Genomic DNA, 25,934 nt, shown 5'->3' on the forward strand with positions numbered 1-25,934 from the left:
GGTTTCTCCCTCCTCGGACCACTGAGCGCACCCCACTAACTTTGTCGTTTCAGAGATGCTTTGACTCATTTGTCTGGCCATAACGAAATGGTCCTTGTCAAAGTCTCTCAAGTCTTTTCTCTTGCCTATTTCTCCTGTATCCAACATGGTGACTACGAGAAATGATTACCATTAGGGCTTGACATCAACTTTTTTGCTCACCAGCCACTTTGGCTAGTGGTTTTCCAAAGATACTAGCTACACAGCATTTTCACTGGTCATAATTTTAACATCAATACCATGGGGAAAACTGCCATATAGATATTTTTATTATCTCATTTGTCAGCAGGTATATTAGGCTGCTGTCACTTTAAGACCTAACACACAGATCCATTATACTGTTACACATGCGTTTTCCTTCTCAACTGTTTACATTCACTTAAAACAACTGACTGTGTTTACGTGAATACTCGCCAAGACCGGCATTTTGACATTATTTTGTGTGTCGGCTGTTTAAGCACAATAAGCAGCGATAAAGAACTAAATTTAGTACTGAGAGCCAGATTTATGTGCGTGCAAGTTGGGTGTGAGCACAAAATCTGCAGGAATGAGTACAATTTTGAATTTTCAGAAATTCATGCCCTGTAACACCACCAATATTCATCCAGAGCAAATGAAACGAATGAGTGAGGGGAGGCAGGTTTGTGTGTCAACTCACTGTCGGAGAGATGAGAAAGTGCAGCTGGTATCGTGTATCTATTTTGCGGAAAATTAATATTGGAAGCGTTTCAGATATATCAGTATCGATATGTATCGCTATTTTTGACATTTCATTGGACTTAGTTTATTATTTCAGCCTTTTTAAAAGACTACAAATGAAACATGTATATATTATATATAAAATTCCACCTGCCAAAGTGACTAGTAGGAGTGACTGCATTACACACCACTGCTGAAATCCACTCGCATTTGGCGGGATGGTGGATGGTAATGTCAAGCCCTGCTTACCATCTAATCAACCCAGACCTTGATGTGTGACCTTGTCTAGAAGATGATTAACATTTTTTTGCTTCATCTGTAAGTGGTCATAATGTTTTGGCTCAGTGTGTAATTGTATAAATATATCAAAAAAAGGGAGAGAGAGAAAAAAGGATAGTAGTAAAATTAACTTGTCTTTTTTTAAATGTAGTTTTCAAATGGCATCTATGTATTATGTATCCATTTGTCCTCACGTGACTGTTACACCGTTCATCGCTAAAACTGATATATTGGTCGACCTCAAGTCTAAACCATGCAGTTAAATGCATTCAGTAGAATGTAGCAGCATGGACACATTTTTACACAGCCACTAAAAATAGGCATGAAGTATAAGATCAATCTTGGGTTTCAAATGAAGATCACAATAAATTGGAAAATGTATTTATTTTTTTTCCCCAGCTCTAAGTGTTTAGGTGTCCATATGGTGTATACAAGATGTTTTTCTCTGGCTTTTTACTCCTAATTTTGGTTCTCCACCTTCAGGTGTTGGGGATCCATGTGAACAGGTGGAGGTTGGACTTCAAGCTGGGCGTGTACGTGCTTGTTCTGTATGCCATCTTCCTCTGCTTTTCCGTCATGATCGAATACAACGTCTTCACATTTGTCAACCTGCCCATGTGCCACGAGGAGCTGTAGGCCAGAAGATTTCCATGGGCTTTGAACCAAAATACCTCCAGGATAGACCAAAATCGCCAATGATTCTACTGTTTCCTCTGTTTAATCTCTTTACCGAGCTGTTACTGTTGAAGAAAACCACTGTTTCCCACTTCACATTCAAACTACTGTGGTTCAGATGGAAGAACTGCATTTCCCAGAACACCATTGACTCTCTCCATCAATTCCAGGAAATGAAATTCTCCTTGGCAGCTCTCTTTATAACTGGATATTCTTCCACTTCTGAACCTTGGACAATCACAATGCAACCCGTAATTGTCTTTACTGAATTGACAATTGTCTTTACAGGATTCAAACTGTACACTTTCATCACAAACTGCACACACGGCAGTGACAAAGAATGCTGCTCATTCCTGTATGCATTAGCAATCTACATTTTCTAATTTCTGTCTTCCCTTGAGACACTCTATGACATGAACATAATGCACTTTATATGTAGCGTATAACATCTATATCACATTAATTTATTTCCTCCAGTACGGGAAAATGAAAGTACGTCCTTGATGATGTGCAATAAAAAGATGGAACTGAACATGAAATCACTGCCCTCGGGCAAGAAAGTGATTCTCGCAGCTCGTTATACACAAGAAAACTCTTGAAAATATGACGCATAACAGATGCGAAGCATTTTCTGTTATGGATCGTGCTGCAGGGGTCGAGATGTTATGGAGTCCTTATGAGCTGGACAATGTATTTCCTGCTGAGAGCTTCCGGCAGGTGTCCAGTGGAGAGGTCAGCGATGGGGACACATTGAAACAGAAGCTCTACTATTAGACATGTTTTGGTTTCCCCTTTATCATTCCAGACCTGCATTATTGAATGGAAACAATCATAAAGCACACATCAAAAGCTGCTCCTCACCTCTCTTTCAGACCAGAGCAGATGACCCTCAGGACCGCTCTTTCCTTGTTTTGCAGCGTGAAAGTTGAGACTGGCAACTATGGCTGCTTTAATACACATACTGATGACACCACAAACAGAGATCCTGGATTTCGCAAACATGCTATAAATCAACGTGTTTGTTGTTTATATGTAAATATAACATCGCTGATCCTGTTTGAACCAGTGCTTCCTTACAGATGACGGGAGGGGGGTGGATTTACGTACAGGGCTGAAGCGGCCACTTTTTCTTTATTTCCAATGCACCCCTACCTCCCTCTCTGGATCTTTATTACCGTTTGTCTGTAATGCATGATTTGACACAAAGAAGCCATTTCGAAAGCTTTGTGAGCTCACTGTCAATGTTCCTATAAGGATGAATCTCAAGAAAATGTGCCCAGGTCATATTTTACCCTAAAATCAAAAGAAAAGCATAAATTGTGCAGGTACAGTAAGTGAAGTTTTATGGCCGTTAAATGCATTGCAACATTTATTTCCATGGCAGTTAAGCACATTTTCAATCTCATTCTCATTGATATAATGCATCTGGACTATATACTGTAACAGGTTTTTTATATTTAATTTAGTGTAAATTAAAAGCAGTTACCATACAAATATTACCATGATTTATAAATACTTAATTTATATTTTAAAATTTATTACATTACTGTAAAAAAAAAAAAAAAAAAACGGTAACGAGAATATTTTTTTGTATTATTGTAATGACATTTTTTGCATTGCAATAATTTTCATTGCAGTAATTTAAAATTACAATAATACAAAAAATATCATTATCATTACCATAATTTTAATTACTGGAATGAAAATCATTACCGCAATACAAAAAATGTCATTACAATTATACAAAAAAATATTATCATTACCGTAATTCTAATTACTGGAATGGAAATCATTACTGCAATGTAAAAAATGTCATTACAATAATACAAAAAATATCATTCTTATTACTGTAATTTTAATTACTGCAATGCAAAAATGTCATTATGGTAATGAGAATATTTTTTGTATTATTGTAATGAAATTTTTTTTGCATTGCGTGATTATTTTCATTGCAGTAATTAAAATTACAATAATACAAAAAATATCATTCTCATTACCATAATGACACTTTTTTTTGCATTGCGGTAATGATTTTCAATAATGACTTTTTTTTTTTTTTTTTTTTTTTTTTTTTTTTTTTTTCATTGCGTTAATGATTTTCATTATAGTAATTAAAATTGCAGTAATGAGAATGGTGAGATGAGGAATACATGAGGTGGAAAATATGCTTAATTACAATTATATTAATAAAAATGAACTTTATTTAATGAGAATATTTTTTTGTTCATGGTAATGAAAATGTTTAGTTTTTTTTTTTTTTTTCCCCTCCCATTGCCATAATGAAAATTGCGGTAATGAGGTTTGGGGTAGAAAATGTACTAAATCATGATTAAAAATGTCACAATACAAAAAAGAAAAATCTTAATGGTCCTCAAGATTAACTTCCTTTTCTTTGAGCATAAAAAATTTCTTCGAGTTTTGGCCTGAAATATGACCTGAACATATTCTTGACAGGTTTCCTGAGATTCACCCATAAACGGCAGCTACCGGACCTGTATTCACTCAGCTGCTAGTGGGCTCAGGAGATCTGAACTTTGTGTCTTTTGTCAGTCGTAGAACCTGTCGTTGTCAGTGCTAGGAGGTGCTGTAGCTGTTGTCTGTGCAGAAAGACAGGTGTCGCAGTATTTGATGTACACATTATATATATGCAATCAGTGAGGGCTGAGTACGGGGATTATATTTTCATAGATGAGCCATGTTTGTGAAAGCTGCTGAATTCGCCCACCGCTGTTACACGAGCATGCAGATTCCGTCATCTAATCGGACTTCACATAATTGCCATCCTGTAGAATGTCGACTTTAGTTTATTGTGGCTATGTGCTGTGCGGAATGACGGTGATGTTGTGATGATTTCCTTTTCTTTCGTCTTTGTTCTGTGGTGTTTTTCAGTGGTGATCTGTACGATTACATTACTCGGCTGAAATGGATACACCATATGCATAATATTGGAGGAGCACTGAAAGCTTCTTCCTATGCCTGGTTGCCACGTTACAGAGTTAGTTAGAAAGTCTTTTTCTACCATTGAATGGTGCCAGTAATTTAGTACTTTTCTATTGTTTGTTAGTTTCTCTCCTGGTTGTTTTGGGAATTCTCTTTTGCTAGTGCAATTCATCTACTGGGTTTATTTTACTCTACACTTAAGAGATTTGTCAGCACACTATCCTTTACTACTCAGTTTGTTGCCGATAATTTGTGCCATGCTTGATGTAAATGCTACTATTTGAACTGAGAATGATATTTTTGGGGGGCGGGGGGGGGCAATTGTATTTTATAAACTCTGCGGTGGTTTGATTAATGTTTCATCGGGTCACTTCAGATGGGATGTCTTTGTAGCCAGTTGTATAGCACTCTCACATGAACAGTCTTGTATGCACTCTTCATTGTATGCCTCTTCAGAGGAAAATGCTTCAAATGACTCTGTCAGGCATGAATATGCACACGAGTATGAGAACTTCTCATGCGGTCTTTTGATTTATTAAACACACATGCACAGATACATGCGCTTCACGAGTGACCTGCTGCACTGTGAGTGGAACAAACCTGCTGTAAGGTACAGATTTAATGATTTTCAACATAAGACATTGGTGTGTAACTTGAATGTATTGTCTTGCAAGCAATGGATGTATCCAACCAATGCATTTTACTGTAAAGCAATAATCTAAAAAAAAAAATATGAACAATATATGAATCATACGAGTATTGTATGGAGAAAACTATTAAAATTATACAGTTTATAAATGTTTATTGGGTGTCTGTCTTGCATTTGGTCATCGAATGAGAGTTTGGCGCCCCCTGTACGTACAAAACAGGTAGTGTCGTTAGGGCCATTTTGTGTTTCCTGCTAAAACAGGAAACGCTGTTGGTCTTCTGCAGTCGCTTCGTATCCACAGTGATGGGTGAGTTTTGTAAATATTTATGGTAACGTCGCTAAGTTGCCAAATCCGACATAGCGTCGAAAAAATCTTTGATTTGTGTGCGAGTCTGCAGGTCGCGTGGTGTTTGTTTGGTTGTCCCAATCACGGAAGTGTCTGCGCTTCCAGACAGCGTTTATTTTCGTTCAGCTGTGAGTTTCACTGCAGATTATGCACTTTTATCATCGTTTTTTGCATTGAGAATGACATTATTAACCTGTGGCGGTAAGGTGTAGCGTAACGTAACTCATGTATGTCTGGACATGTTGACGTACATATATATAGAGAATAAAAAAAAAAATATATATATATATATATATGCATACACACACACACACAGACATATATATATATATATATATATATATATATATATATATGGATAAGTTGTCATAATGCGATTAAATGGTCTTATTATATTTCGCTTTTTATTTTAAAAATGATTTTTTTATTAAATCAGATAGATAGATAGAGGTAGGCTTATATATTACTTAAAGGGAAGTTGTTCCAAACATGTATAAATTTCTTTGTTCTGCTGTACACAAAGAAAGATATTTGGAAGAATGTTTGTAACCAAGTTTAATTTTTTGGTGAACTATCCCTTTAAAACACCTGTGATAACTTGCATTAATAAACACTGACAGACTGACCTGACTTAAAGAAAACACAGTTATACAGTATTTGGACTCAGAAACCTTAGCCCTGGTCTCCCTGATATAAATTATAACACATCTTGAAGTTTTGCTTTTTCAACATCATGTCCATGATACATGTAAACCATTTTCAAAAACGTTTCCATTACACACACACATGCATACACAACACTTTTCCTGAACTTGAAATCAGTTTTTCAGTTTTCTGATATTTCCAGGTTTTCCATGTTCCAGGAAACCTGAGCAACACATTTTGCAGACCAGTAACCTGTGACAATGTTTCCTGCAGTGCTGTTGAAATGTGCACGTATGAAACCATTTCTCCATCGTGCTGTCGGACTGAAATACAGCACCCAAGCAAACAGAAGGCCAGGTATGATTCACAAATGGTTTGGTTTGGTATTAGTTGCTATGCACCATCATGCATTAACGTTTACAACAGTGGGTTTACATCAGCTTAAAATCATTAACCAGCTGGGCTTTAAAGTGTCTGGCTGTCATAAAGCAGAGGAATTATCATGTGGCAGTCAGAGAGTTTGTCTTCGTGTGCTCTGCGGAGCGTTATTCGCCAGAGTCGGGATATTAAGAACACTTCTGGTATAGCAGCAGGTATGAAAGGTTAAATCACGGTTAGATGCCATGGCACGATGCCTTGATGGCACCTTATTCTTGATTTTATTATGATTATATGATTGTGTTAGCAAAGCACATTTCAGCTTGACAAAAGAATCTGTGCTTTATACTGGGGATTTCATTTATTAACTTAAAATCACTTTTCGCCTAATAATGCACATATATATAATTGAATGCATTGACAATGTACATAGTGTGCAAAGCCTCTCAAATAACTTGACTACATCACTGTCTTTTATAGCACTGTTAACCTTCACTCATAAGTGTTCACTTTCAGACTTTGGCACCTAAAATCGATGATTAAGCCAAAAAGCCTAAAAGAATGCTAATGTAATTCTGTTTATAATGTAATTTTGAACCAATTCTAAATGAATAAAATTTAGTAGAACTAAGAATTCAATATAATTGTACCATATATAAATTGGAAGCTAAAATTTCAGTTCATTGTTATAGTAGGATCTTATGTGATTGTTTTTTTGCATACCAAATTGTTGCCTTTTTTTTTTTTTTTAATTTTACAAAGACCGCAAGCATGGAGACAATTGTAGGATCTCACGAAAATGATGTTTACTGACAGGATATCAGCAGGCTAACGTGGTGATCTTGCACAAGGATCTTGCTGATGACTTTGAGGCGTTTTGTCGGGCGAACAGCAGCCCGCTCCCTCTGCTGTACAGGAGCAAATGTGGAGAATGGAGCTGCGGGCCCCTCGCCACAGGATCTGACATCAGGTATCTTCACACCAGAGTGATCACCGACTGCCTAACTGAAATAAAAACCCTGACCAACACTTTTAAATTTCATGGATTTATTTTTCCACCACTTATTTGGTGATATGATATGGAAGCCTGTTTCCGCCACTAAATAAAAAAGGTAATTGAGACTTTTTTTTCTCACAATTGCGACTTTATATCTCGCAATTCTGACTTTATAACTTGCGATTCTGACTTTATATCACGCAATTCTGACTTTATATCACACAATTCTAACTTTGTAACTTGCAATTCTGACTTTATATCACGCAATTCTGACTTTATATCACGCAATTCTGACTTTATAACACAATTGTGACTATAACTTGCAATTCTGACTTCATATCTTGCAATTCTGACTTTAAAAAAGTCAGAATTGTGTCTTTATATAACTCCTAATTGTGAGTTTGTGAGTTCATATCACGCAATTCTGAGAAAAAAAAAAGTATATATGAGATGTAAACTCACAATTGCAAGGAAAAAGTCAGAATTGTGAGATATAAAGTCGCAAAATGTTATACCTTTTTTTTTATATATATATTTAGTGGCAGAAACAAGCTTCCATAGTGGGAGGTTGTTTCTTAAAGCTGACCTATTGTGCTTATTTACATTTTCAACTTTCTTTAGTGTTTAATGTTGCTGTTTGCAAAGTTACAAAACACAAAGTCACTCCACAGGCAGTTATTCTCTATATCAGTAATCACTGATTCTCAACTCCCTGAAATGCCTGGATTGTAGTCTTGAGTTTTCCTCCTGGATCATACCCTCAGTTCAGTTCACATTTATTTGTATAGCACTTTTCACAATACATATCGTTTCAAAGCAGCTTTACAGAAAAATGCATGTTTCTACATTACAATTTAGAGTGATCTGTTATCAGAGGTGATTGTGTCAGAGTAATGTCTATATGTCAAACGTGTACAGTACTAAGATAATACAAATCATGCAGTTGGCTAATGTATTAATTTAGGCAGAAACAGTGATCCCATTAAGACAATTTATACAAGTTGTGTTCATAATGATTACAATATATAGAGAATTTTGCAGTGGTGCATGTTGTTTCAGAGTTTGCATCATCTGAAGTCCTCTCAGGGGTCAGCGCATCTCTTCACAGGTGTTGGGTCATCTGAAGTCTTCGTCAGAGTCTGGATGCAAACTGGAGCTGGCGTACTCGGGCGTCCCGAGGAAGAGACAGAAATGCAAATGGAAAATAATTGGCGTAGCTGCTGTTCAAGCAAAAGATAATCATGTGCATTTCATCTGATAGAAATGGAGTACAAGGTTATCGGGTGCATTATGTGAATGCTTGGCTAGGGACATTTAAACTGGGAGAGTGTGTCTGAGCTTCGAAAATTATCAGGAAAGCTATTCCATAGCTATTCACAATATTCCTCATCTAAATAATTCCCACCCAAGGCATATGCAATATAAAGGGGCAGGGCCTGGTTGAGTTGCATTAGTAGTGCCCTGTAGCGTTCGAGTTTTGCACCACTGAAAACAAAAAATCTAGACTGGGCATAATATGGCCCCTTTAACAGATTATGTTTAGTCACGGACAGGTGTAAAAGATTAATCTTTTTTTTCACAGTGAAATGTTCTAGTATCATCTTGTCATTTAATAATTACACAGAGATGGACTGGGAATAAAAAACAGGCTGGGACCTTTAGTATGCACAACCCATAATCCCTCACATATGCGTTTAATTCAAACTCTTGCTGTGTTATGTAAATGACACATGACTTATGATGGATGGTGAAAGTGCGATAGATAAGTACTTGTGCGTCTTTCCATCAGGGAGGACTGTCCAGAGTACTGTGTGTTTGAGAAAGGCAAGCTAATGAAGAAGATCTCTAGTTTATCCTCCTACACTCCTCAACTTGCGGACATGGTCACATTCTACCTCGGCTGTAGCTTTGGCTTTGAAGCAGCCTTAAAGGCCGCTGGGGTTCCAGTGAGAAATGTGGAGCAGGGTAAAAATGTCAGCATGTACAAGGTCAGTAGACACCCCAGGTCTGGATTACATCCATGTGCAGTACAGCTTATTACTTGATTTTGCTTGAGTCAGATTTTTTCCCATCTTTGAAATTGTAAAAATGACCAAAAGGAAATCCTCTAGGTGCTTATTCCTGTTTTTGTTTTTTCAGACATCAGTACCTTGTATTAGCACAGGTCGGTTTCATTGTCCGATGGTGGTGAGCATGAGACCTGTACCAGAGGACAAGCTGGACGCTGCGGCTCAATGCACACACGTGATCCCACTGGCACATGGAGGCCCTGTCCACATTGGACACCCTAGTATGTACTTGTTTCAAAAGAATGAAAGTTTCTCTCTAATACAATGGGCCAACACATTTGGACACGTTAGGCAAACATAAAATACATTTCATTGCATATGAAATATTGATGCAAGGTGCATGTGCAAACAAATGATGCTTTTCTTAAAGCGATTTTTAGTATATGTATGAAGTCAGTTCTCAAGTTCACACAGGTGACCTGTTAGAGTAATCACCATTTAACTACATTAACTATGGACATTGCCCATGCTGCAGCATTCGACAGCCCAAAGTAAAATGGTCTTTATTTTCAACAGGATACGTACAGTTGTTTATTTTCGTTAAATATTTTACTTGAAAAATGCGTTTGTGCTATATTTCTTTAAAATAAATGACACTTAGTTTGATCAGTGTTATTGTAGTATTGTTTATAGGCCTGGTTTCACAGACAGGGCTTAGATTAAAGGGTTAGTTTGCCTAAAATTGAAAATTCTGTCATTAATTACTCACCCTCATGTCGTTACGGGTGGTAAGACCTTCGTTCATCTTCAGAACACAAATTAAGATATTTTTGATGAAATCCGATGGCTCAGTGAGGCCTCCATTGACAGCAAGATAATTAACACTTTCAAATGCCCAGAAAGCTACTAAAGACATATTTAAAACAGTTCATGTGACTACAGTGGTTCAACCTTAATGTTATGAAGCGATGAGAATACTTTTTGTGCGCAAAAAACAAAATAACGACTTTATTCAACAATATCTAGTGATGGGTGATTTCAAAACACTGCTTCATGAAGCTTCGAAGATTTGACAAGCAGGGATGCTCCAAAAGTGATGACCATACGGGTCAAAATCGAATTATGTCAAGTTTCAGACAATTTGCCCAAAATAATTGACCCTAATGTGACAAAGTCATAAATGACAGCACCCCAAAAAAAACAAAAGGCCAATGGTCAGATGTAGAAAACTTATTTTGGAAAATGATTTTAGCCTTAAATATATGTAAAATATAAAGTCACTTATTTTTTTTCTAGCTGTGATTTCATAATTAGTCCCATAGAGGGTTATTTTATTTCAGTTTTGACATTGAACAGAAATCCAAAAATTTACTTCAGGTGCGTTGAGCCAAGGGAATACTTAAAAACGAGCAAGAAGGTTGCTGGCCGCACACTGAATTGATTTGATATGCTGTTATCTAACAAATGAGATTTTAAGTGTGGCTTTAAAGTGTCCAAATACATGTTGGGGCCAATGTAAATACCAAGTGGTTTCATGTAGGTTGATTATTGGTGGAATTTGCTCCAAAGAGCCTGGATATAAATATCTGTAATACTTAGCTGCGTGTGTCTGATCAAAATGTCTAAACATACTTGAACTGTTAACATTTTAGGGGCTTGGAGGTGGAAAATAGATACTTACTCCTCCTTAACTCTTCCCTCACTCGCCACAGTCAGCGCCAGCATTTTTTATCATTTTCACAAAATTTTCATGGCCCCCAGAATATTTTGTGTGAATATCTGAACATGCAATATATCAAAAGAAAGAACAGAGCTTTATATATATATATATATATATATATATATATATATATATTATATATATGGATACATTTTCTTAAGGATAAAGAAATCTATCTCAGCTAATGCTGTAAACTATATACAGTGATTAAGACATTACTAACAGATAAAGTAAATATAATGAATATATAAACTAATATAGTGCATATATTTAGTGAAATGCTCTTTCTAGAGTTCATTTCTCTAGTGAACTAACATGCTGTGGACACTAAATGACTTGCCTGAGGTAAATGTAATGCTACGTGAGAGATTATTCTCAAGCTGTTTTATTGATGTCTTTCCACGGTTTAAACACTGGTTGAGAGATTACACGTAAACATATCTATGCATAGATCATCTGTTCTTCTTCTGCACTTTTTCCTGTTGTGGCAGTTAGCAAACTGCGTTGCATTACCGCGTGCGCCCCCTTCTGAATTGGAGTGTGGATCGCATGTGACTGATTGTATTCATACTGTTACACCCCTAATATATTTATTTATTCATTCATTCTAGCTTCATGCATCAACACCCCCAAAGTTGCATAGTCCTATCCTTCTTCCTGGGTCAACATTTCATTTTGTAACATTAGGTTTTGATTGATATGCTGTTTAATGTTGTTTTTTTTTTTTTTTTTTTTCTTACATGTGCATAAGCAATGCTTCTATCACTTGTTTCTGCTGCTTCTTCACCTGTGTTTTGATCCAGAGATTCTGTACTCTCTCAGAAGATCTGTAATAGCCCCCCCTACCTTATAACAGTGAAACCATGGATTGCTGGAAAATTCTGTCAAAGGCAGGGAAGCGTTGTGTCATAAATGAGGAAAAGATCTTTCAATGGCAGGGAAAGAGTTCAACATCTCGTAAACACCCTTGATTCTCTCTCACAGAGCTGCTGGGCATCCATGACTTGTCTCGACCAGACTATGGGGACCCAGTGGAAGTGTGTTCTGGTGATGTGCCTGTGTTCTGGGCCTGTGGGGTCACAGGTGTTGAGGCTGTACAGAGCTGCAGTAAGAATTCAAGAAACTCTTCAATATTACAATACAGATGGACTTAACGGTGAAGTGTGCCATATTTTGGCCAGAACATCCTAGAAACCATTGAGCAACTTAGCTGTAGATTTACAAACAGTAGACAGGCACCCCTCGTATTATCTCTCGAAGATGTGAAAAATTTAGTTTTGCTCTTCTGTTTGGTCCTACTAGTGGATCAGAAATTACACACTTCACCTTTAAGACTTAATGAGATTAAGATTTAAAGGTTCTGTTTCTTTAATGTCATTTTTGCAGCGTACACAGATAATTTGTATGCAGTGTGTAGGAAAAGTACTGTATGTTGACCTTTTGTTTTCTAATGTTGCAGAGCCCGCTCTAGCGTTCACACACTCTCCTGGCTGCATGTTCATCACCGATCAAAAGGCAGAAATTGTTTCACCCCTCACTCTTGAGCCAGCACAATGCCCTTTGACATTCTGCATTTCCCAGAATCCTCAGCTTTACAGTGTGGCTAGCGAAAAAGCTGTTCAACAGATTCGAGCAATTGAGGAGCTTGTTGTTGAAGACCCAGGTATGAAGCGACACAGATTTGACCCCCAAAAAGTATAAACGCTTAAGAAAGACACACTTAAAATGAACGAATGTCTTAGCTTTATACAACAAAATATCAAATTCAATTATTTAACAAAACAGCACTTTAATAGACTAAAATTACAACAACAAAAAAAAGTTTATTCACACTTATTCATTTTACATGGAGTGGGTCGCCTCATGAGGGCAGACATTGTCTCTAAGATTAATAAAAGTTTAAGACCTTACTTCAGTCTTTACATGAATTAGAAATGTACAGTTTGGTGCCTTTTTTGAGCATCAGCACTTATGAATGTGATACCTAAAATAATGAATAAATTAGGAACAAAACAAATTTTCTTTTCTAAAAAATTTTATCTAAAAAATGTATCTTCCAAAATAATGTCTAGAAATCTCCTTAAAGAAAAATGTAAAATCACACCAGTCAAAGAAAAGATCAGAAATATTCTTATCACTGTTTTTCTTAAATCTATTTATGACCTGGTTTACTGGCTAAATACAACGAATCATTTTAAATAAAACCATTTGAATCTTATTAGTGACACGATATCTACTAGATACCATAAAGGCTTCCTCCCAGTTAATGTCCTGGAAACATGCGTCCAGAAAAGTGCATTTCTACAGTGGCATTGCTAACTGGAAATATTTTTAGCATGATGCTACATCCACACCACTAGGTGTCAGTGTAAGTCTACGACAACATAACCACAACTACTAAAATAAAATTGTGAGCACAACTACTAAACAAAAACTTATGAGTGCAACATTAATACATTTACAGGTACAGTTCACCCAAAAATGAAAATGTTGTCATCATTTACTCACCCTCAAGTTGTTCCAAACCTGTATGAGTTTCTTTTTCTGTTGAACACAAAAGATGAAATTTTGAAGAATGTTGGTAACCAGACAGTGACTTCCATAGTATTTTATTCCTACTATGGAAGTCAACACCTACTGTCAACTGTCTGGTTACCAACATTCTTCAAAATATCTTTCATGTTCAACAGAAGAAAGAGGGTGAGTAAGTAATGACAGATAATGGGTGAATTACCCCTTTAAGTGTGGACCAAGTGTACAAGTACATTTTGGGGTCTCTATCTACCATCAAGTTTTTTCTGCCTGTAGTAGTTGTTACTGTGTGTGACAGTACATGTGATATAACTCTCTTAAAGGTACACTGTTGTAGGGGTGTAATGGTACACAAACATGACGGTTCAGTACGTACCTCAGTATTGAAGTCACGGTTTGGTACGGGTTCGGTACAGCAGGAGGGAAAAAACTAAACATAAAATTGCTTCTTCTTTTTTTTTTTTAAAGCTACAATATGTACGTTTTTCGCCGCTAGAGGTTGCCTATTTAAAACAAAGGCGTAGCTTGATGACGCCGTCTTGGGAAATGTCGTCTTCACCTCACAGTCAGTGGAAAAGAATCGGGACGGGGTTCAAGCAGAAATCATGTTCATGGATGAAATTATTAACATTAGGGGAGAGTGGGGTAAGATGAGCCTTTTTTTTTTTTATTTATGTGGTCCTCAAGATAAGGGAAAATGAGGCAGAAGTACAATGAAAGTATTTAAAGTAATTTCAGGATGTTTCCTATTACTTTAAATGATCAGAATACATCTATGACAAAGTGTTCTAAAAATATGGCTTCTTATAAAAAAAAAAAAATTTCCTCTGGCTCAACTTACCCCAGGTAAGGGGTAAGTTGATCCGAGTCAGTAGGTGGGTGTAAACTGACCATCTAACTGAATCTGAATCAAACCCATGTGAAATTTTAAAGATAATGTGCCTACTTTAAATACTAATTTAATAATCACATTTCCTTTTACAAATATTCTTTGTTAAATTATTTTTACAAATATTTACTTTATTAAAGCTAACTTAAACAACACAAAACCAACCAAATGAAGTTGAAATTTCAGTTGTTTAATTGTTTGCATTTCTGAAACAATATGTTGAACACCAAGTTGTAACCTTCCCATAAACAGACTAAACAGAGTTTGTTGAGTAAAATTAAATAAAAACTAAATAAGAATGAATAAATATCACTGAAACTAATAAACATTTTAGTCAAAAGGTTCTAGACATGGTAGTTTTTCTGCAATGTCGACCATGTTAGGCCATTAGAGACTACAGGTGGAAAGATATATATGATTAAACATCCTCTGGTTCGTATCAGAGAAGGATTTGTTCCTATCAAATAAACTCAAAAATAAAGATAAACTAAACCAGTTGCGTAATATTACATTGAAATGACACCAGTTTATACTTCAGATTTAACTTAAATTCAATGCCTAAGTTAAAACGCTGGCTCAATTTACCCCACAGCATTTGGCTCACTTTGCCCCATAGCTGCCATTTTAGGAAAAGCTAGCTAGCTTACCAATTCAGAATAATATTTAGCTAAATGACTTGCATGGTTTTATACGTTGCTAAATCACCAATATTCATCACAAATATTTTTAGACCTGGACGAATTTGCTTTAATGAAACAGCCATTACATCTGTTATGTTAAAATTTTACTTTGACAAGCCGAAAACAGTTTTTAAAGTAAATAAGCGACCATGTGCTTCTCCTTTTCACAGTTTGGCAGAAATGATGGGTGGTTCTAAAATATATGGTCACATGACAATAAAATGGTACGGTTGCCAAGATACAGGGGGTAGGTCAACTTACCCACTGGCTCATCTTACCCCACACTCCCCTACTGTAGTAGGAAGCAGAACAGGGCTGAGTGCTGTTGGAGCTGAACGAGGCCGCTGGAGAGATTGATAATGAGAGACGAGCGACACACGCCTCGTGAGCAGCGTAACTTTTATTATGCCGCAGGCGCCGTTTCCACTTCTTCCAGTCATGAGTATGAGGTAACACAGCTCTGTTTATCATATTAGATACATTTGTGTGTTGAACATGATGTTATAACGTTACTCTGAGCGTTCGCTCGGCGGCTGCTGTGAGACACTTGTTACACACTGCAGTAAGATAGATCGATTTTAGAATATCATAATAAATGCTGGATGGCTTGTGTTGATAAATGGCATGCAATTAATTTTAAAACATATTGTATGATGGAGAAAATGCTGTATTACTTAGCTACTTAACAAAATAGTGTTTTTCTCTGAGGCATGGTAAAAGCATGGTACTCTCGGAAAATCAAGAAAACTAGATTTAAACAATAAGACTAAACGTGTTGAGCTTTAACAGTAATTCGTTTTCTTTCTATAAATGTAACCAAACAGTTGTTCCCTTGTCGAATAAAACATGTAATATATTAAAGCATCTTTAGTGTTTCCATGGTTTCTACAAAATAAAACCGGAAACCGAGGGTAACGCAGATATGACGCCATTGACAGGCGACTCCCGGACACGTCCCGTATCCTTGGTTAAAATTGCGATTTTTCTCACGATTTACAAATAGTTGGAAACATTTGGGATATTGTAAGTACTCAACTGAACAAAATATAACACTGGTCTAGTGGTTTTTGGATATTTTACTGCAAAAATCTTACATATTGTAGCTTTGAACATTGGTTTATTAAACAAATTGTCTCATTAAATAAATTCAATTTCAATTATCTCATCTAATGCTGTAAACTATACAGGGAGCCCTTTCTTGCACATTACTATAATATCAAAGGTTACAATTAACAACAGAGCCCAAACTATTAAATTCAGTTGCTATTTATTTTTTAGATATAATAACAAAAAAAACATGGTTTTGCTTTAACTTCTAAATCTAATTATAAAAATTATTTTTCAATTATTTTTCTATTCCAGAAATATAATCATTTACAGTTACTGTCACAACTTGTTTTCATGACAAATTTGTTTAAACATATATTAAATAAGACATTACTAACAGGTAAAGTAAATATGAATATATAATCTAATATAGTGCATATATTTAGTGAAATGCTCCCTCTAGAGTTCATTTCTCTAGTGAACTAACATGCTGTGGACACTAAATGACTTGCCTGAGGTAAATGTAATGTTATGTGAGGTATTATTCTCAAGCTGTTTTATTGATGTCTTTCCGCGGTTGAAACACTGGTTGAGAGATTACACGTAAACATATCTATGCATAGATCATCTGTTCTACTTCTTCTGCTCTTTTCATGTTGTGGCAGTTAGTAAACAGCATTACATTACCGTGTGTGCCCCCTTCTGGATTAGAGTGTGGATCGCCTGTGACTGACTGTGTTCGTCATCTGACTGTATGCACTGAACCATGACCGTACCGTGACAGTTCGGGATGAATACATGTACTTGTAGCTATACCCATTAATAGAAAATAAATTGGCGAGTGATGTATGTATACGTATTGCACGTCATTGTACATCCGTTTCATCATGACTTTAAAGATACATACAGTGTAACTGTGTGGTTTGTGTGCAGGTGCAAGAGGTATTCGGGCCCTGTTCTTGCAGGATGAGCTCCTAAAGGCCTGTCTCTCTCTGTCCCACTCCTCCTCTGTTCTCATCACTACTGGCTTCCCCACACACTACATGCACAACCCCCCTGAAGAGACTGATGGCCCGCCTGGGGCCATCGCCATGGCAGCTATGCTTCAAGCACTCCGCAAAGAGGTGGTCATCGTGACGGATAAGCGGGCTTTGGAGATGAATCAGCACATCATGCAGGATGCTGTGAAGAAAGGTGCCGCATTTGGCCTTTAGCGTTGCTGATTTAGTGTTTTTGAGATATTCTCTGGTTTGCTAGCCAGGCGTGACAAAACAAGATGCCACTTTGGTCCTAACTAGCCATGACCACAACAAATGATGTGTGACAAGGTGTTTTGCAGGTTGTTTGGCTTTTATTTTGTTGTGTTGCTCCATCCACTGTGGAATTTCACAGCTACAAAATCTGCTCCACATTTAAGGTGCTGTAAGTCACTGATATCACTAAAATAGATGTTATCAGAAATTAGACCTGTTTCTGGAAGGAGTAAAAACACGCACTCACCGTGCAATGAATTTCTATTATTTTGCATGACATTTCTTGGAAATCACCATTTAAAATTTAAAAAGTTTTCCATGTGAAATGTCAGTCTACATTTTAAGCCAATCACAAAACTAGCCAATAACAAAAAATGGTGAAAAAAATCTTCAAGTTCTGTAACTTCAACTATCAGAGAATCCTGAGGAGGAAAAAATAAATAAATAAATAAATAAATATATATATATATATATATATATATATATATATATATATATATATATCAAGGTTTCAACAAAAATGTTAAGCAGCAATAATGATGATAATTGAAATGTTTCTTGAGCAGCAAATCATGTATGATCCTTCAGAAATCATTTTAGAATGATTTCTGAAGGATAATACATGACACTGGAAACTGGTTAGGACAGAATGTTATTCTAATGTACAGAGATTTGTGTGTGTGTGTGTTTATTCACTAACAGGTGTGATAAAGACTGCAGTGCCAGTAATAAGTTTCCAGAGTAATGGCCCTGACTCAGCACTTCACTTCCTGTGCCATGATGGAGATCCCTCAAAGCCCAGGTGTAATGGTGGTTCAATCTCATTTTCCATCCACTGCTTTTTCTTCATCTTTATTAAGATCAAATGTGATAGAATATGCCTGAAAATGACATCAGTTGAAAATGCATACTGTATACTGCCTTTTTTGTGTGTGTGTATGTATATGTATGTATGTATATGTGTGTGTATATATATATATATATATATATATATATATATATATATATATATATATATATATATATATATATATATATATATATATATATATATATATATATATATATATATATATATATATATATATATATGTGTATGTGTGTGTGTGTGTTAAACTAAGCACATTATGCAACAATGAATATTATAAACAGTAGTATAGTACATTATTGTCACATGACATACTTAATTCATGTTTAATGACTGTTATTGATATGTTTAATTCATGTTCCCAGACAACTGATTTCCTACAGTATATAACTGTGTCTCAACTCAATCAATATTTCGTGTCCATTTATGTAGTTATTTGGTGATTACCCATGTAATAAGAGGGATAATGTACAATCATAGCCTATCATTATCATAAAATAACCCACTTCAGGGTGATACTAGACCCCATGTTGGGGTTTATTTTATGATAATGACTGTGCATTATCCGTTACTTACTGCATTATTAAAGGAATATTCCGGATTCAATACATCTTAAGCTTAAAGGGATAGTTCCCCAAAAATGAAAATTTTCCCATGATTTACTCACCCTCAAGCCATCCTAGGTGTATATGTAATTGAATCGATGCACCCCAGTATATTTTCGTATTTATAATTTAGCGCAGAGAAATGTTTTGGCACATAAATATAATATAAAATATAATTTTCAAACACTATTAAAGACAAGTAAACAGTCTGTAATAAAATAAGAACAAATAATCAAACTACAAGCAATAGCACAAATAAGCAATAGAATAAACACAATAGATGCAAATTAAATAAACAGTGCTTTTCCGGTAGATCTAACAGTAGTTAGATACAGATTAGGTAGATTATGTACAGAAATTAAATAATCAAATGTAAAATAACACTGCATAGTCTTCACTGTATAAATTAAATATTGATTAATCCTTATTAAAGTTACAAAAGTTATTCAGTCAAGAGCAGTGAGTTTTTGTTTTTTTGCAGTGAGTGTTTGGTTAACAAAACACAGGTAGCAGCAGGAATATAAGGTTTCTGTCACTTTAAGACATAAATATCCAATATACTATTGGAATTATTCAGAATTGGCCCCATTCACTTCAGTTGCCTCACTGTAATACAGATTTTTGCTTTTCTTTAAAGAAAATAAGTGAAAATTATTTTCAACATTATGCCACAAATGCTGTCAAATGAGCTTAATTTATACTGTATCTGGAATATATTCCTTTGATCCAACTCTTGCCATTTTGATCAAATAATGACTAAAGAAAGAAAGAAAATCAGACAGTTGATATTACTTCGTTTATTCGTCACACATTTATAAAAAAAAAAAAAAGGTTAAGGATTAGTTCACTTCAGAATTAAAATTTCCTGATAATTATCTCACCCCCATGTCATCCAAGATGTTTGTCTTTATTTCTTCAGTCAAAAAGAAATGAAGGTTTTGAGGAAAACATTCCAGGATTTTTCTCCATATAGTGGACTTTAACAGTTACCAACGGGTTGAAGGTCCAAATGTCAGTTTCAGTGCAGCTTCAAAGAGCTCTACATGATCCCAGACGAGGAATAAGAGTCTTATCTAGCAAAACAATCGGTTTATTTTTTCAAAAAAAAAAAATAAAGCTTTATATACTTTTTAACCACAAATGCTCGTCTTGCACTGCTCTGAGATGCACCACGCATTACGTAATCACGTTGGAAAGGTCACACATGACGTAGGTGGAAGTACCGTGGTAGGGCAAAATACTCATCTGCCATCGTTGTTTTAAAGGGTGTTTGACTTCGTCTTTGCACGTTTGCTTTGTAAACACTGGATCGGTACTTCTGTCTACGTCATGTGTGACCTTTCCAACGTGATTACGTAATGCGTGGCGCATTGCAGAGCAGTGCAAGATGAGCATTTGTGGTTAAAAAGTATATAAATTTTTGTTTTAGAAAATGACCATTTGTTTCGCTAGATCAGACCCTTATTCCTCATCTGGGATCATGTAGAGCTCTTTGAAGCCGCACTGAAACTGACATTTGGACCTTCAACCTGTTGGTAACTGTTGAAGTCCACTATATGGAGAAAAATCCTGGAATATTTTCCACAAAAACCTTAATTTCTTTTCGACTGAAGAAAGACAGACATCTTGGATGACATGGGGGTGAGTAAATTATTCAGAAATTTTAATTCTGTAATTAACTAATCCTTTAAGTCTTAACCTAATTTGCAGATTGAACCACACTATACATACTAAACAGCAGAAATAGTTGCTATTCCAAACAGCCCACATCTTGTTTACCATGTAGTTGAACTCATAATAAATTGTTACTATGTGTACTGCAAAGGTTCGACCACTTGGTGGCAATAGAGCGCAGCGGCCGGGCTGCAGACGGGAACTACTACAACATGAGGGGGGTGAACATCAGGCATTTAGTCGACCCAATAGACGATCTCTTCACCACTGCCAGCACTATTGCGGGAATCACTACCACAGGTAAGCCAGAGCGTCAAAGCACCAAACCTCTGTCATCAACTTACACTATCAAATGTTGCTGTGTAATGAGATGGAAGTAGATTTTGATTTGATTGTGGTTTGATCTGACGTAGTGAACATCCTAATCTCTTTTAACGGTCATAAGGCTTGAGTAACCAACTTTGTTCCCAATTAACGATTGTCACTAGGGAGCATTGTAATGAGATCTGTTGCTTCTTTGGAACAGGATTAATTGCGTGTGTCTGTGTGTACAGGGATCGGAGATGGTGGTAATGAGCTTGGTATGGGTAAAGTCAAAGCAGCAGTTAAAGCATACATGCCTAATGGGAATCTGATTGCATGTGACGTGGGTGCTGATTTTGCCATCACAGCAGGTAAGCACACCTCACACAGAGACCACGTAATGTGTGTACATCCTTCCTGGAGAGGCTGCTCACTGCAGAGCCATGGGTGGAGCGTGAAGTCCAGCTCCCCCTCTTTGGATGTAATTTGGGCATAATGGGTGGAGCTAGAAGGTCCAACCAGACCCTAAGCCTACCCATAACGCTATCCTTCCACCTACTGGATCCACTGAGATGGAGCTGGACTATGTCAAACTCAACCCTTGATGTCCAGAGAGGTGAAGCTGGATGTCATTTGGCTCTGCAGTGAGCATCACTTGCCCTCCTGCTGGCTGGAAACAAAGTTCAACCTACATGGTTATACGCAAAGTTTCACATTAAACCCACTTGTTCCTCATTTATAGTTTCCCATATTTTAGGAAGTGCAAAATATGTTCTTTGACATTGTGTCATTGGTTTCCTGTGTTTCCACTGTCTGTCTGGCTTAAAAATGGTGTGATTTCCAAGATTTTGTTGACATTTAGGCACATTTACAAATGGAAATAGGATGGAAAATAATAATAAGAATCTTAAATTCTGGTTTCAGTTGGATAGTAATTCATTTAACTACTATAAAATGATATTTAAATTATTACAAGTTGTGTTGACATCTTTTGCGCCATAATCTTGATTAACAAAAAAACTGTCAACACTTCTGTTTTTACAAATTGAGGTTGAGATTACAGCAATTCACATACAGTATACTGCACAGTCGACAGATCTTCTACTTAGTGATGGGAGAAACAAAGCTTTTCAAAGCTTTGAATCAATTGAACCAATTGCTTTGCAAAATGATTTACTGTTTCAAAGCGTTCGAAAGACCCTGCTGGTCAGAATAGTGTAGTACAAACAAAACTCAGGTTATACATGCATTAAAACACCTTTTCCAAACCCATTGCAAATGTTTTATTGAAAGTAAAATCTATCAAATGCAATTAACTAATCATTCTAGTCAAGTGTCTGTATAATATGTGTTCTTTTATCAATTTTCAGGGCATGTTTTGTTTGATCCATGGATGGCTCATCTAAACAGGCCAATAAGAGGCTAATAACTACTATTATTCATTTTAATTATAGCCTACTAATGTCTAATTAAAACATCTGCAAATTTATAAAACTGATCAGGTAAAACCAATAGACACTTGTTCAGTGGTTCTCAGTGAATCCGCATGATTCGTGGGTTCACAGAGATAATTGAAATTTCGAAACGTTTCGAAACGGTTATAATGTAACAAAGCCTCATTTACTGAAATCACGTGACTTTGGCAGTGTTTCGAAATCGCCCCTTACCACTTCTGTTTTTAACCTAGAATATTTACCCGCAAAAATTATAAATAATATTGAAAAATGCAAAAATATATAATTTAATTTAATGCTATTTATATTTTAAATAATGTTATCTGCGGAATCATGTACAGTGTTTCCCACAGGACTTTGTGAAACTGGGGTGGGTGGACCTCGGCGAAGTGCGCACTTCTCTTTGTGCAGCTCAAACAGACACAAAGCCTTATCACGCTTTTGATTTTAGTTTGTTTGACTGCAATGGCATGAAACAAGAACTTTTATGTTATAATGAGAAGTTTAAATACATTTTCGGGCTGCTACAGTCTAGGTAATGAATAGGCAGTGAAATCTATTTGTTAATGTTAATATTGTGGCGAGCCGCCACTAATAAATCAATGTATGGGAAACACAACCACAGAGATGGAGTACCAGTACCATGAACAATCTTTTCCTTGCTTAACTATTGTCCATTTCCTGTGTTGTAGGAGTGTCCAACTGGGGTGGCTATGCTGTCGCCTGTGCGCTGTATGTTCTGAGTCTTTGTCCAATACACTGGCGGTACCTCCAGAGAGGTTTGAGTTTGTCGCCGACACCTGATCAACAGAGCCTGTTGTCTGCTTGTCTGCCCACCATTGCCAAGGTAAAACAGTATTTTCAAAAATAAATGATGACTGATGATTATGGTGGATAAATTCAATCTGAGATTACATCAGTTCTTTCCCCGCCAGCGAGTGAGTGGTTTGCGTTTGCTAGCTTTGTTTTGGATCTGTATTTACTATCATTCCGTGTTGTATGTATTGCTAAATATAACTTGATCATCACTATATATCTAATATTGCCTATCACATTAATCTGACATCACTAGCTTTTAATCTAAACCGCTATCACAGCGCGTTAGCATTTCGCTAGCCTGTTAACTTGTCATTCGTGCTTACTGTCTTTTTTCTCTCTTGCGCTCCATTTTTTTTTTTTATAAATCCATCAAATAACTGTGTAGCCAGAATCAGTTAACAAACAAAGTGAGTCATGGTGGCATCTGCCACATGTTTAACGTAGCCTTCTCTGTCCGCGGTGAGGGTTTCACGTGATAAATGCAGGGAAATAGCTAGGCTGACAGAGAAGTTTTCAGAATTAAAGACACGCATCCAAACTTAATTAAGGATAGTAAGAATGCAAGGGCTCTAGATACTACTTTGGATGCGACTAGCTTAGCGACCCCCGTACATTTGTTTGGTTCCAGTTGCAGGGCAACTGGGTGACCGTGAGACGGCATAGTCGCGGGACAAAACACCACTGTTCCATTCCAATAAAAAACATTAAACGGGTTCTCCCCACTCAGTGATACACCCACTGAGAAACCTGTTATTGGCAAGTCTATAGTACAGAATGTGAAACTGGCATGTGACTATGGTGGCTGGTGTCTCTAGAGCGCCTGACATCAAAGCAAAACTTTCATGGCCCCCAGGATATTTTGTTGTATGAATATCTGAACATGCAGTAGATAAAAGGAAAGAACAGAGCCTCTGCTTTAAAAACAATTAATACTGCCCCCTACCATATAAAAGTGAAAGCACGTAAAGTTGGAAAATTCTGTCATTGGTGGAAAGTGTTGTCTGATAATTGACAGAAAATTCCGTCACTGGTGGGGAAAGAGTTAAAACATCTATTCTCCTCTGTTAATGAGGGTTTCTGCACTGCAAGGGTTTATGCATGTCTCACCTCATTATATCACCTCGTACTCTTAGTTTTTGTATCCCATTTTGTTTTCAACGGAAATCCACTGCTATAAAACTTGCAGGCACGTCGCAGCGCTGCTTCCAGTCAACACTGGCCATTTTTACATTTGCGGTGAGCTGCAGACCACTTCAGAACCTCTGCCAGTATACGGTATAATTATCACGGCCACAATCCAGCCCGGATCCAGCCCGTTAACCCTGTATTCACATTCCTTCCTGTTCGCCTAAATATTTTCTGTGTCTATCATGTTGTTTCTTCTCAGTGGCTGCTAGGGATTGACATTTTAATAACATTTTTCCTGTTTTAAAATTCTCACTCCCACATGTAGCTTAAAATAAAAGACCATCACCACTGAATGCATTACTGAAGACATGTCTTGACGTGGTTCTTTTATTTGAAAACAGGAGGAAGACATGCTCCACATTTTGGTAAAATATGGTGTCCGCAGTGGTAAAACGGCAAACCTGGGACTGGAGGTGGACGGATTGACCTTTCACCCATACCATTCTGACGTCATACAGCGTCTTAGGCATCTCACTCTTGCCTAATGTCATCATGTGGTAGTGGACACATCACATAGCCACAGGCAGATCTGTGACCAATGTCTACTATTCTCACACTTTCTCACAGATGAATACAAGAATGTGAATGTAATAGAAATGGCTGCCATGGTAACATTTTTGTTGTTTCTTTAATATAAAGACAACATGAAAGTGTTTCATTTTTGTGCTCTCACCTTACAAAACAATCTCTGTTGCTTCTCACTGTAAAAAATATTTTTGCTGTAGGAAATAAATGATTTAAAAGAATGAATAAACAGTTGTTTTTCAGATATTACAAATATCCTAACCACATGCAACACATTCCTACTGAATATATTCAGTCAACAATATTTTTAAAAGCTACACCATGGAAGAATTTGGGCTTAAAAATTAATATAATTCTATTATTAATTGAGAAAACAATGTAAAAAAAAAAAAAAAAAAAAAAAACGTATTTTTGCCAATCCCGATTCACTATCATAAGCCTATGCTAAAACCGAGTCCTTTGTTAGCAAACGCTATTTACACTAGCCAGAAAATGCTACTATTGCTAATATCGCTAAGAAAATATGCTATTTTCACTTTGAAATAGCCGCTGCCATGATAAAATATTTAAGCTACGGGGTCGGATTTCGCGGGAAAATACCAGATTTTCGTCATGTCTGTAAATACAGAAAACAAAGTCCGGCTACCAAATCTCATGTGGCTTATAATTACAATAATGTTATGTAGCATTATAACTAAATCGCGTTGAACGGCAGCCCTCT

At 36.5% G+C, this 25,934-nt stretch overlaps 2 protein-coding genes across 12 annotated transcripts in view; both read left to right on the forward strand.

Moving 5' to 3' along the window:
* The window catches only part of slc24a4a (solute carrier family 24 member 4a), a 46,836-nt gene extending 41,402 nt beyond the window's left edge, over positions 1–5,434 (forward strand). For all 5 annotated transcript variants that reach the window (XM_051867071.1, XM_051867075.1, XM_051867070.1 and 2 more), the window contains one exon: positions 1,501–5,434. In XM_051867071.1, the coding sequence (XP_051723031.1) occupies positions 1,501–1,653 (153 nt within the window). In that variant the 3' untranslated portion in view covers positions 1,654–5,434. The remainder of the gene's footprint in view (positions 1–1,500) is intronic.
* Positions 5,435–5,509: 75 nt separating this feature from the next.
* dglucy (D-glutamate cyclase) lies at positions 5,510–25,442 on the forward strand. 7 transcript variants are annotated; one of them, XM_051867063.1, is made up of 13 exons: positions 5,510–5,588; positions 6,475–6,629; positions 7,467–7,620; positions 9,437–9,635; positions 9,787–9,937; positions 12,361–12,483; positions 12,836–13,039; positions 17,458–17,718; positions 18,480–18,579; positions 21,076–21,224; positions 21,479–21,598; positions 23,374–23,528; positions 25,030–25,442. In XM_051867063.1, the coding sequence occupies exons 2-13, from the start codon at positions 6,533–6,535 to the stop codon at positions 25,171–25,173; spliced, it is 1,857 nt and encodes a 618-aa protein (XP_051723023.1). In that variant the 5' UTR covers positions 5,510–5,588; positions 6,475–6,532; the 3' UTR covers positions 25,174–25,442. The 7 variants fall into 7 exon arrangements, with proteins under 7 accessions (XP_051723023.1, XP_051723026.1, XP_051723024.1 ...); XM_051867066.1 differs by having other exon boundaries at positions 6,546–6,629; XM_051867064.1 differs by having other exon boundaries at positions 5,542–5,588; positions 6,491–6,629.
* The last annotated feature ends 492 nt before the right edge of the window (positions 25,443–25,934 follow it).

The sequence above is a fragment of the Ctenopharyngodon idella genome, chromosome 17 (genome assembly GCF_019924925.1).
Source record: "Ctenopharyngodon idella isolate HZGC_01 chromosome 17, HZGC01, whole genome shotgun sequence".
NCBI lineage: Eukaryota > Metazoa > Chordata > Actinopteri > Cypriniformes > Xenocyprididae > Ctenopharyngodon > Ctenopharyngodon idella.

Excerpts from the sequence above, each read along its gene's own strand:
- dglucy (XM_051867061.1), top strand. The coding sequence starts at position 5,608 with ATGGTAACGTCGCTAAGTTGCCAAATCCGACATAGCGTCGAAAAAATC. Across the intron at positions 7,621-9,436 it reads GCCACAGGATCTGACATCAG|GGAGGACTGTCCAGAGTACT; the intron begins GTATCTTCACAC and ends TCTTTCCATCAG. Across the intron at positions 17,719-18,479 it reads GCAGGATGCTGTGAAGAAAG|GTGTGATAAAGACTGCAGTG; the intron begins GTGCCGCATTTG and ends ATTCACTAACAG.